The sequence below is a fragment of the Heterodontus francisci genome, chromosome 24 (genome assembly GCF_036365525.1).
Source record: "Heterodontus francisci isolate sHetFra1 chromosome 24, sHetFra1.hap1, whole genome shotgun sequence".
Classification (NCBI taxonomy): domain Eukaryota; kingdom Metazoa; phylum Chordata; class Chondrichthyes; order Heterodontiformes; family Heterodontidae; genus Heterodontus; species Heterodontus francisci.
Genome location: NC_090394.1, coordinates 38,694,544 through 38,706,983, shown reverse-complemented (window position 1 = coordinate 38,706,983; position 12,440 = coordinate 38,694,544). Strand labels below are relative to the sequence as shown.

Below are 12,440 nucleotides of genomic sequence, written 5' to 3'. Positions count from 1 at the left end.
CCTGGGAAAGCCAGAAAGGGACGGGATCACATCAGGATCTCAACCCAATGTCATTTTCAGCAATTTTCGCACCTTGGCTGCTCCAAATCCCACCTCCAACAACTGGGAAAATTACACCCGTTGTGTTCCTCACTTGCTTCTTTTTCACTTACTATGCTTGGTGTTATCTCTTGCTGCCACCACACCTCATTCTAATTGCTCTGCAGATTGCTGAGTCAATTTTCTTCTTTTTGTTGTGTTTATTCAATTTCCTCTCCCCGCCCCACAGCCCAGCCCAAAAGGTGTCGACACCATAGTTCCACAAGTGCTAGCTGTCCTTCAGTGGCTATTCCAATATATGGTTCGTGTAAGTGAGCTGTCAGCAGGCTACTCTACTATACAGACATCATAGCCAAGCCAAGTATCTCCTCCCCTGATGCCTCTTGCACAGACTTTTCAGCAAGGAGTTGGAACTTGAATAACACTCCACTTTCTGGCCCAACACTTTGAGGTCAATTACAGCAGGCACACCAATAACAGATTACTTCATCAACAACAACAACTTACATTGTTATAGCACTTTTTTAAAGAGATACAGCACTGAAGCAGGCCCTTCGGCCCACCGAGTCTGTGCCGACCATCAACCACCACTTGTATCAGAAAATATACATCCCAACACACTCACAGAGGCAAAATTTGACAAACATCGATGATGAGACATGGAAGGAGGTTTCAGGAACAGTGACCATTGGCTTGGTCAGAGATGGGTTTGAAGGAGTGCCTTAAAGGTGGAGATGCAGAAGGTTTATGGAGGGAATTCCAGAGCATGTGGCATAGACAGCTGAAGGCGTGACTGCCAATTGTGGGCGAAAGGTGAGGGGATACACAAAAGGCCTGAGTTAGAGGAATGCACATTTCCAGTATTGTGGGTGCAATGCAGGGGGTGGGTTGTGGTTGGGAGGAAAGAGTTGTCAGGCTGGAAGAAGTTACAGAGATGGGAATTGTAAGGCCTTGAGGGATTTGAACATGATGATGAGGGAAAGAATATAAGCAGCAGAGTTTGAACAAGATTAACTTTATGGAAGGCAGAGCATTGGAATAGTTGAGTCTGGAGGTAACAAAGGCATGGAGAGCAAGTCAGGGTGCGAATTTGATTGGATGGATATCAAGTTATGGAAAGAAAGAGCTTGCATTTGTATAATGCCTTTCAGAACCTCAAGACTTTAAAGTCTAGTCACTATTGTAATGTAGGAATAGCCCTAGAGTGCAGTCCACATGGGGTTGGTTCATTTCCACTTTTAGTCCCTCTGTCTTATTTGCCACATGTAACATCCTTATTATTTCTTCATCTTCCCTGGAAATTGCACCTGTGTTTTGGAAATTGAGCCCATGATTTTCTCTGTGAACATTGACACAAAGAAGCCATTTGGAAAGGAAATTGATATATACTTGAGAAGGAAAGATTTATAGGGCTATGTGGAATGGGACTAATTGGATAACTCTTTCAAGTAACCAACACAGGCACAATGGGCCGAATGGCCTCGTTCTGTGCAGTATGATTCTAGAATATTGCCCCCTCCAACCCTGTCATTAATATCATGTCTTTAAATATCAATATCACCATTTGGATCCTTCTGGGCTCCCAACATTTCCATGAAAATAAGTATATAACTCAAGAAAATTAAATATAAACTAAACAAGCAATCCTCAGGTGCTTCCTCATATTCCCACTGCATCACTTGCACAAAACGTTCAATCTGTGTCCCCTAGTCCTAGAGGGAGGTGGGGGAGAGGAGGAGGAGAGAGAACGAGACACAGAGTGGGTGGGGATAGGGGTGGGGGGAGAAGAGGGAGAGATCAAGGTCTTTCCTGAAAGATGGACATCTATCCAGAATACTCTGCATCGCCACATCAATTGCGCCGGCAGAGATTGACTACTCAGGTAAGCAAAAATAAGGGCAGGTATGTCACTAAATCAGTTTTCAATATCGTGGCGAGAAAGTAAATCAATAAATTAGACTTATCATTTAAAGCTTCTTCACAAAAATGCACATTTGCTGTTGTTTTTATTCGTAAAATAAATTTTTAATGCCGCTATCATTCAAAATTTGCTCACCAGCCCCTCGAGCTGAGCAAAAATCGCAATGCGGTCTTCTGCCTGAAAATGTTGGACAAGCCTGTTGTCGATGGTACACACTGCTGCCACCGTGTGTCGGTGGTGGAGGGAGTGAACGTTGAAGGTGGTGGGTGGGGTGCCGATCAAGTGAGCTGCTTTGTACTGGATAGTGTTGAGCTTCTTGAAAGTTATTGGAATTGCACTTATCCAGGCAAGTGAAAAGTATTCCATCACACTACTGACTTGTGCCTTGAAGATGGTGGTCAGGAGGTGAGTTACTCACCACAGAATTCCCAGTCTCTGACCTGCTCTTGTAGCCACAGTACATTTCTGGCTGGTCCAGTCAGTTTCTGGTCAATGGTAATGCCCAGGATGTTCATAGTGGGGGATTCAGTGATGGAAATGTCATTGAATTTAAGGGGAGATGGTTAGATTCTCTTTTGTTGGAGATGGTCATTGCCTGACACTTGTGGGGCACAAATGTAACTTGCCACTTATCAGCCCAAGCCCGAATGTCGTCCAGGTCTTGCAGCATATAAATATTGAGTGCTTCAGTATTTGACGAGTCGCGAATGGTGCTGAACATTGTGCAATCAGCAGCGATTACCTCCACTTCTGACTTTATGATGGAGGGAAGGTCATTGATGAAGCAGCTGAAGATGGTTCAGCCTAAGACACTACCTTGAGGAACTCCTGCAGTGATGTCCTGGGGCTGAGATAATTGACCTCCAACAAACACAAACATCTTCCTTTGTGCTAGGTATGACTCCAACCAGTGGAGAGTTTTTTTCAATTCCCATTGACTCGTTTTGCTAGGACATCTTGATGCCACACTAGTAATACACATGGTTAACAAAAATCTATCAATCTCAGATTTAAAATTAACAATTGGGCTAGTATCAACTGCCATTTGCAATACCCTTTTCATGTAGAATTGTTCCCTAATTTTACTCCTGAAAAGTCTGGCTCTAACCTTTAGATTATGCGCCCTAGTCTATCTATCCTATCTGTTCCCCTTATTACTTTGAACATTTTGAGGGCACTCAAGGAAACAATAAAAGATTTGTATTTATATAGCACCTTTCACAACTCAGGATGTCCCAACGTTTTACAGTCAATCAAGTACTAACAGAGTCCAGTCATTGAGGAACGGGAGAGGCAGACAGACAGACAGAGGCAGACCACTCAATGCCAACTGAATGAACAGACCACAGCAGTATAGAATTCCATCTTACCAGTAGGTCAGATATTGGTTTGTGTGTGTAATTTCTCAGATGCTGAGCTAGTAACTTCACTATATCTCCTGCAGGTGGGAACCTCCCACAGGGACAAAGCAAATTCTAGGAATCAGTTAGAGGGCCTAGTAGGAGCTGGAACAGACAGCCATACACTCTCTGGGCAAGGGTGCTGCTCATTATGGCAGGAAATTAAAAATATTAAACTAAAACAACTGAACAGCTTCAGCTGCTGCCCATGGGCGGGACATTGTGGAGAATAGGGAGCCCTTCAAAAGGGAGTAGAGAATGGGCTGGAGAGAACAGAGAAGAAGCTAATTCGGTTTTGTGTATCACCAGTAGAGTGATCCTGAGATAGAAACATGAAAGTGGGACATTGAACTGATTAGGTTCAGATTTCCCTAAGGGACCAGAGATCTAAACTCTGACTCTCAGAAGTGTTAAGAGATACCTGCAAATAGATATGACCATTTGCAGGTTAGCAGATACACATCATTACACATACACACCAGCACCCTTCTCTTGCTCCACGTGAGCTCTGTATCAGATGTAGTAACAGAGTGAAATTAATTCACCTTATTTTGCACGATTGCTCTGTTGATTATTCACAGGGTTTAATATTTCATTAAAGATTTGTTTGAAAATACTCCAAAGGCCCTCCTTTATTTGAACTCAATTTTAATATTCAATTCAAAGAAGTTTGAACTGGGAATGAAGAGACACTTCATACTGTTTATCAGGGTCCATATGCTCTGTGACTCCTCAGCTGGTGTGATGGGGTGGGTCCCAGATCCAAAACAGTGGGTGAAAGGTCATAGACCTGAAACGTTAACTCTGTTTCTCTGTCCACAGATGCTGCCAGACCTGCTCAAAGAACAAACAAAGTGAACAAAGAACAGTACAGCACAGGAACAGGCCATTCGGCCCTCCAGGCCTGCGCCCATCGTGATGCCTGTCTAAACTAAAACCTTCTGCACTTCCGGGGACCGTATCCCTCTATTCCCACCCTATTCATGTATTTGTTAAGATGCCTCGTAAACGTCGCTATCGTACCTGCTTCCACCACCTCTCCCGGCAGCAAGGTCCAGGCACTCACCACCCTCTGTAAAAAACTTACCTCGCACATCCCCTCTAAACTTTGCCCCTCACACCTTAAACCTATGTCCCCTAGTAACTAACTCTTCCACCCTGGGAAAAAGCTTCTGACTATCCATTCTGTCCATGCCACTCATAACTTTGTAAACCTCTATCATGTCGCCCCTCCACCTCCATCATTCCTGTGAAAACAATCTGAGTTTATCCAACCTCTCCTCATAGCTAATACCCTCCAGACCAGGCAACATCCTGGTAAACCTCTTCTGTACCCTCTCCAAAGCTTCCACATCCTTCTGGTAGTGTGGTGACCAGAATTGCACGCAATATTGCAAGTGTGGCCTAACTAAGGTTCTGTACAGCTGCAGCATGACTTGCCAAGTTTTATACTCTGTGCCCCAACCGATGAAGGCAAGCATGCCGTATGCCTTCTTGACTACCTTATCCACCTGCGTCGCTACTTTCAGTGATCTGTGGACCTGTACGCCCAGATCTCTCTGCATGTCAATACTCCTAAGGGTTCTGCCATTTACTGTATACTTCCCACCTGTATTAGACCTTCCAAAATGCATTACCTCACATTTGTCCGGATTAAACTCCATCTGCCATTTCTCCGCTCAAGTCTCCAACCGATCTATATCCTGCTGTATCCTCTGACAATCCTCATCACTATCCGCAACTCCACCAACCTTTGTGTCGTCCGCAAACTTACTAATCAGACCAGCTACATTTTCCTCCAAATCATTTATATATACTACAAACAGCAAAGGTCCCAGCACTGATCCCTGCAGAACACCACTAGTCACATCCCTCCATTCAGAAAAGCACCCTTCCATGGCTACCCTCTGTCTTCTATGACCGAGCCAGTTCTGTATCCATCTTGCCAGCTCACCTCTGATCCCGCGTGACTTCACCTTTTGTACCAGTCTGCCATGAGGGATCTTGTCAAAGGCTTTACTGAAGTCCATGTAGACAACATCCACTGCCCTTCCTTCATCAATCATCTTCCTCACTTCCTCAAAAAACTCGATCAAGTTAGTGAGACACGACCTCCCCTTCACAAAACCATGCTGCCTCTCGCTAACAAGTTTGTTTGTTTCCAAATGGGAGTAAATCCTGTCCCGAAGAATCCTCTCCAATAATTTCCCTACCACTGACGTAAGGCTCACCGGCCTATAATTTCCTGTATTATCCTTGCTACCCTTCTTAAACAAAGGAACAACATTGGCTATTCTCCAGTCCTCTGGGACCTCACCTGTAGCCAATGAGGATACAAAGATTTCTGTCAAGGCCCCAGCAATTTCCTCCCTTAGTATTCTGTGGTAGATCCCATTAGGCCCTGGGGACTTATCTACCTTAATGCTTTTCAAGACGCCCAACACCTCCTCCTTTTTGATATCAACATGACCCAGACTATCTACACTCCCTTCCCTAGACTCATCATCCACCAAGTCCTTCTCTTAGGTGAATACTGATGCAAAGTACTCATTTAGTACCTCACCCACTTCCTCTGGCTCCAGGCATAGATTCCCTCCTCTGTGCATGAGTGGGCCAACCCTTTCCCTGGCTACCCTCTTGCTCTTTATATACGTATAAAAAGCCTTGGGATTCTCCTTAATCCTGTTTGCCAATGACTTTTCATGACCCCTTTTAGCCCTCCTGACTCCTTGCTTAAGTTCCTTCCTACTTTCTTTATATTCCTCAAGGGCTTCGTCTGTTCCCAGCCTTCTAGCCCTTACGAATGCTTCCTTTTTCTTTTTGACTAGGCTCACAATATCCCTCGTTATCCAAGGTTCCCGAAACTTGCCAAACTTATCCTTCTTCCTCACAGGAACATGCCGGTCCTGGATTCTAATCAACTGACGTTTGAAGGACTCCCACACGTCAGATGTTGATTTACCCTCAAACAGCCGCCCCCAATCTAAATTCTTCAGTTCCTGCCTAATATTGTTATAATTAGCCTTCCCCCAATTGAGCACCTTCACCCGAGGACTACTCTTATCCTTATCCACAAGTACCTTAAAACTTATGGAATTATGGTCACTGTTCCCGAAATGCTCCCCTACTGAGACTTCGACCACTTGGCCGGGCTCATTCCCCAATACCAGGTCCAGTACGGCCCCTTCCCTAGTTGGACTATCTACATACTGTTTCAAGAAGCCCTCCTGGATGCTCCTTACATATTCTGCCCCATCCAAGCCCCTAGCACTAAGTGAGTCCCAGTCAATATAGGGGAAGTTAAAGTTACCCACCACTACAACCCTGTTGCTGTTACATCTTTCCAAAAGCTCAGTTCAAGCATTTTCTGTTTATATTTCAGATTTCCAGCATCTGCACAATTTTGCATTTGTATTTGTGCGAAAACACTAGCTGGTTCTAAAAATACACCAGCTATTCAGAGACAAGAGAAAAAGACTTGCATTTATATGGCGCCTTTCATGTCCACAGTGCATCCCAAAGCTCCCTACAGCTAATGAAGTACTGTTGTAATGTAGATTTGTGCACAGCAAGCTCCTACAAACAGCAATGTGATCATGACCAGATAATGTGTTTCTGTGATGCTGATTGAGGGATAAATATTGGCCAGGACACTGGAGATAACTCCCCTGCTCTTCACTGAAATAGTGTCATGGGATCTTTTACATCCAAAGAGAGCAGACAGGACCTCGGTGTAACATCTCATCTGAAAGACTGCACTTCTGACAGCCAGTGTCAGCCTTGATTTTTGCACTCAGGTCCTGGAGTGAGTCTTGAACCCCCAACCTTCTGACTCAGAGATGAGAGTGCTACCAACTGAGCCTTAATTGACGCACGAGGACAGGAAGCAGCTGGAAACAAAACAGAATTGGTTTTGACTCACTCAGAAGATGGCAGCTTACTGATTGAGTCTTGTAATACCTCCTATCCTCTCTCAAAAAAATGAAAGCAGCGTCCAGTCAGGTGTAGAAATAACTTTTATTTGTGTGCAATTTTAATGATTTTACTCAGCATCAGACTAATGATTCAGGCACTCACTGACTGCATTGTAAAATCATTGTTCCATATTGTCTCAGTGTGCAAGTTGTTAGGTGGCTAGCTTGCTGGCTCCAGACATAAATATCCACTTGCTGCAGATCAACAGCTTCCACTGTGGCACCCACAAGTAGGAGTGAAAACAACCAGCTCACACTGGAGGTCTAATGTTGTTAACAAGCTTCTTTCCTGGATCAATACAGTAACACCAGAGTACTTACATTTTAACGTTGCACAAAATATCCTTAACTTATACTCTCAAAATACTCCCATTGTCAACATCAGCGATAGACCTGTACTTACCGATACTTCATTCCAGTGTTAGAAAGCTCACAATACTCTTCAGACCTTCCAAGTTTGGAAGCATAGAATCTAGAATTGTGTAGCTGGGTTTTTTTCCACAGTTCAGGTGGACACGGTATGAAAATTTCACTCACCCAGCACCATCCTTTACTGCAATCCTGGTGTCAGAATTGAGGCTTATTGTGTCATCAGTTACTGTCTCACGGGTCAGCTGACGGTTGAGCCCGCCAAAGGTGCACGCAGAAATGTTCCATCACTCAGCAACTTGGATTGATCTCGTCTTTTCATATAGACTAGCAAACAACTACTCTGACTGGGATCCATTTCAACAAGATCTTGGAATGAGAAAGGGAACAGGGGCCATGAGAGGGATTGAAGAGTGGAAGAGGTTGGTGGGGGGGGGGGGGGGGCAAGCCCCCTTTGGAAATCTTCAGCCCAGCACACTATCATTGAAGGCCAGGCACACGACTGCTTTCTGATGGCCGCTATACTCCCGTTTAATTTCACCCGTCTCCACACACCACAACCGGGCAAGGTTATCTGAAGAGGCTGTAAACGGAAGGAAAAACATTACCCTTCAATATGCAAAGAATTCCCATTCTGCCGAAATTTAGACTTCTAAATTAAAATCATCTCAATATAAGTTATAAATGGCTTGAGGTTATTTAACTGCAAACCTCCCACAAGAAGCATCATTTGGTGGATAAAGTCACAGCTATCTAAATGGTTTTGTCTGGCTAACATACTTTTAAAAGAAAGAATTTGCATTTATATAATGCCTTTCACAACCTCAGGATGTTCCAATATATTTTACAGCCAACCAAGTACTTTTGAAGTGTCGTCAATGTTGTAATGTAATGCATGACCGTTAATCTGTTTCAGTGATGTTGGTTGAGGGATATACATCGGTCAGGACACTAGGAGAACGTTCCTGATAATCTTCAAAATATATCATGGAATCTTTTACATCCAGTTAAGAGGACATACGCGGCCTCAGTTTAACATTTCATCTGAAAGATGTCAGCTCCGACAGTGTAGCATTCTCTCAGTACTAATCTGGTGTGTCAGCCTAGATTATATGCTAGAGTCCTGTAGCGGGATTTGAACTCTCAATGTTCTGATTCAGAGCCACTGAGCTACAGTTAGGCTGGCAAAGTGGAGTTTGTGAAATCTTCAAGCCACGAATGGAGATTTATTCCAAATCCAATACATCTCCAAACTATTCCGTCATGTAACATTTCCAATTCCGACTACCTGAGCCCGAGAGACCTCGTTTTGGCATCATGATGTAAAACAAGGAATCAGAGGTTTTTCAGAGATTCAAATTGCAAATTCTTCCAGAAGAACATAATAGGAGCTGGAATAGGCCATTCAGCCCCTCGAGCCTGCTCCACCATTCAATAAGATCATGGCTGACTGGATTGCGGCCTTAACTCCACTTTCCTGCCTGCCCCCATAAACCTTGTCAATCAAAGATCTGGCGAACTCAACCTTGAATATATTCAATGACCCAGCCTCCACAGCTCTAGGGGAAGAGAAATCCAAAGATTAATGACACTCAGAGAAGAAATTCCTCCTCATCTCTTTCTTAAGTGGGAGACCCCTTATTTTGAAACTGTGCCCCCTAGTTCTAGATTCCCCTATGAGGGGAAACATCCTCTCAATATCTACCCTGTCAAGCTCCCTCAGGATCTTATGCATTTCAATAAGATCGCCTAATTCTTCTAAACTCCAATGAGTACAGGCTCAACCTTTCCTTATAAGACAAACCCTTCAGCCCAAGAATCAGCTGAGTGAATCTTCTCTGAACTGCTTCCAATACAAGTATGTCCCTCCTTAAATTAGGTGACCAAAATTGTACGCAGTCCTCTAACTCTCAGCAATGCCCTCCAGCAAGATTTCCCTACTTTTACACTCCTTCCCTCTAGTAATCAAGGCCAACCTTCCATTTGCCTTCCTAATTGCATGCTGACTTTTTGTGATGCATGTACAAGGACGCCCAGATCCCTCTGTCTGGCAATATTCTGTAGTCTTTCTCCATTTAAGTAATATTCTGCTTTTCTGTTCTTCCTGCCAAAGTGGACAACCATATATTTTTCCACATTATACTCCCAAATTTTGGCCCACTCACTTAATCTATCTATATCCCTTTGCAGCCTTTTTGCATCCTCCTCACAACTTGCTTTCCTACCTAGCTTTATATCGTCAGCAAATTTGGCTACAATACAGTTGTTCCTTTCATCCAAGTCAATATAGATCGTAAATAGTTGAGGCCCAGCACTGATCACTGTAGCACTCCACTAGTTACAGTTCGCCATCCTGAAAAGACTCATTTATCCTGACTCTGTTTCCTGTTAGCTCCAGGAATCCAATTGTAACCTGGAACAAGTCATCATCAATTTGTGCGAAATCTGGCAAGCAGTTCTGGACACCAGTGCAAACAGTGCAAAAATGGAACCAGTTCCTTATTTGGATAGTACACTTCTTACCTGTGACAATATATTGTGAATCTCCAGAGAATGCACAGTCCCACATCCAGCCCCGTGAAGTCTCTCCTGGATTGTTGCTCTTGATGCTAAGTTCTGTCATGAGCGAGAAGTTTGAAGTCCTCCATATTTTACAGGTCTGGTCAGCTGAGCATGTAGCAAGAAGTCTGTCAGGAAAGAGTAACTAAGCTTAAAGAAAGACAGCAATATAATGCACATCAACAGGCCGAGTTAAAGTGGGACTGTTCTAGAATACAAATTAGTAGGATGATATCAAGCAGGATTATTATATAATCATGTTTACAGCATGACAAAGTGAATTAACCAAGAATAAACAATAATGGGGGAGTTGAAGAGGTACTGTTCTAAAATACATGCAAGACCTGGTTAGCCTCAGTCTTCTTAGTGGCAGCTTATCTGACACACTCAGGTGGTTTTGATGCTGGTGGTGTATCCACTGGAAGGGATAATTCCCAGTACAGGTGTTTCGGCTCTGATAGGTCTCCTTTCAACAGCCTGTGCTCTTACTCCTCCTTCCAGCTCCATTTGGATGTTGGCCCCATGTTCAGCCACTGTTCAGTCAGAGAACTGAACAAAAAACTTGCAAGGGCAGGGGGACATTTAAATCAGCAGCAGCAGGAGCAATAAAGGGGCAATAGCTCTCAGGGCCAAGCAGCAACTGATACACCTCAATACCTCACTCCAGCAGCTGTCACCGCAGCTCTATCACCAGCTTTTATTATAATAGCTTCTTGTGCAGGTTCAGGTGAAATTAAGCAGCAGGATTTTGTGCAAGGTTTTTGGCCTGACAATTAACAAGCAATTAACACCTCAAATAACTGTTACACACATACTCATCATCAGATTGAGTAGTCCACCTTCAGGCAGAAACTCAGAGCTAGTATCAACACTGAAAAAAGTCAGGAAGTTAGGAATCCACTGCAGAAATATACATTTGAGATATTCATAGATTCTATAAACACTGTGAGACAAAACTGTTTACAGTCAAATCAGCTAACAAGCATTTTGTTAAGATTAATTTTTATATACCTTTACTTTGTGTCAAATTAATATTGCTCTCTTAGTTGGCTGTTGCACTCACACTTCACAGTTTAAATGGAAGAAAGACTTTTGTTTATAAGACACCTTAGCATATCTCCAGAAACACCTTAAAGTGCTTCACATAAAGCTAATTACTTTAAAATGTAGCAACTGGTATGTAGGGAGACTTGGCAGCCAACTGCCAATAGTGGGATGCCTTCAACAGCAAAGATGATGTGCGGGTCCTTAAGAGGGTGCAGAATTTACCGGAATGGTTCCAGGGATGAGAGAATTTAGCCACAAAGGTTAGGTTGGAGAAAATGGGGTTGTTCTCCTTGGAGCAGAGGAGGTTGAGGGGAGATTTAAGAGGTGTACAACATCACAACAGGTTTAAGTAAACAAAGAAAAGTTATTCCCATTAGCTAAAGGTACAAAGACTGGGGGATGCAGATTTGAGGTTTTGGGCAAGAAATACCGGGGGGGGGGGGGGGTGGAGAGAGGAAGAACTTTTTAAAAATGCAGTGACCTGGAACCGCTGCCTATGAGGTGGTGAAAGCAGAGAGGATCAATGATTTCAAAAGGAAACTGGATGTGCACTTAAGGGAAATAAACTTGCAGGGTTACGAGGATAGGAAGGGAATGGGACTGACTGGATTGCTTTAGATAGAGTCGGCATGGACTTCATGGGCTGAATGGCCTCCTGTGCCGTAATGATTCTATGAGATGAATGACCTACTAATCTGTTTTTGATGGTATTGACTAAGGGAGGAATGTCAGCAGGAAAACTCCCTACTCCAGGGAGGACAAGGAGTAGCAGAAGCACGAAGAGGTTGAGTGCCAACTTGACACTGGCGACCCTACATAAAGTTTGAGAGGTTAGGAAAAGAAACATCAACACCATTGTGTAGTTGAACTGGCGGAGCAAGGCATATTGATGGCAAGTACTCTAAGAGAGAGTCCACTACTTCAGCACAATGTAGAATCATTTTACCAAATTTAGTCTTACACTAAACTTTAAAGGAAACAAAATAGATGGATTCTGAAGCAAATTACAAAGTTTTCAGATGTTTATTACTTTGAAACAGTTTTAAAGTACTGGGGAGAAATTGTCTTTTACTAAATTCTGGTGAAAACGGTTATTGGTTTTAATTTTGCCTCTAATAACCTTGACTGTAG

General features: G+C 43.4%; 1 protein-coding gene across 6 annotated transcripts in view; it reads right to left on the bottom strand.

The window, feature by feature from the left end:
- Positions 1-7,358: 7,358 nt before the first annotated feature.
- The window catches only part of mlst8 (MTOR associated protein, LST8 homolog (S. cerevisiae)), a 33,505-nt gene continuing 28,423 nt past the window's right edge, over positions 7,359-12,440 (bottom strand). For all 6 annotated transcript variants that reach the window (XM_068056831.1, XM_068056825.1, XM_068056830.1 and 3 more), the window contains 2 exons: positions 10,227-10,390; positions 7,359-8,286 (listed from right to left, as the gene is read on the bottom strand). In XM_068056831.1, the coding sequence (XP_067912932.1) occupies positions 8,168-8,286; positions 10,227-10,390 (283 nt within the window). In that variant the 3' untranslated portion in view covers positions 7,359-8,167. The remainder of the gene's footprint in view (positions 8,287-10,226; positions 10,391-12,440) is intronic.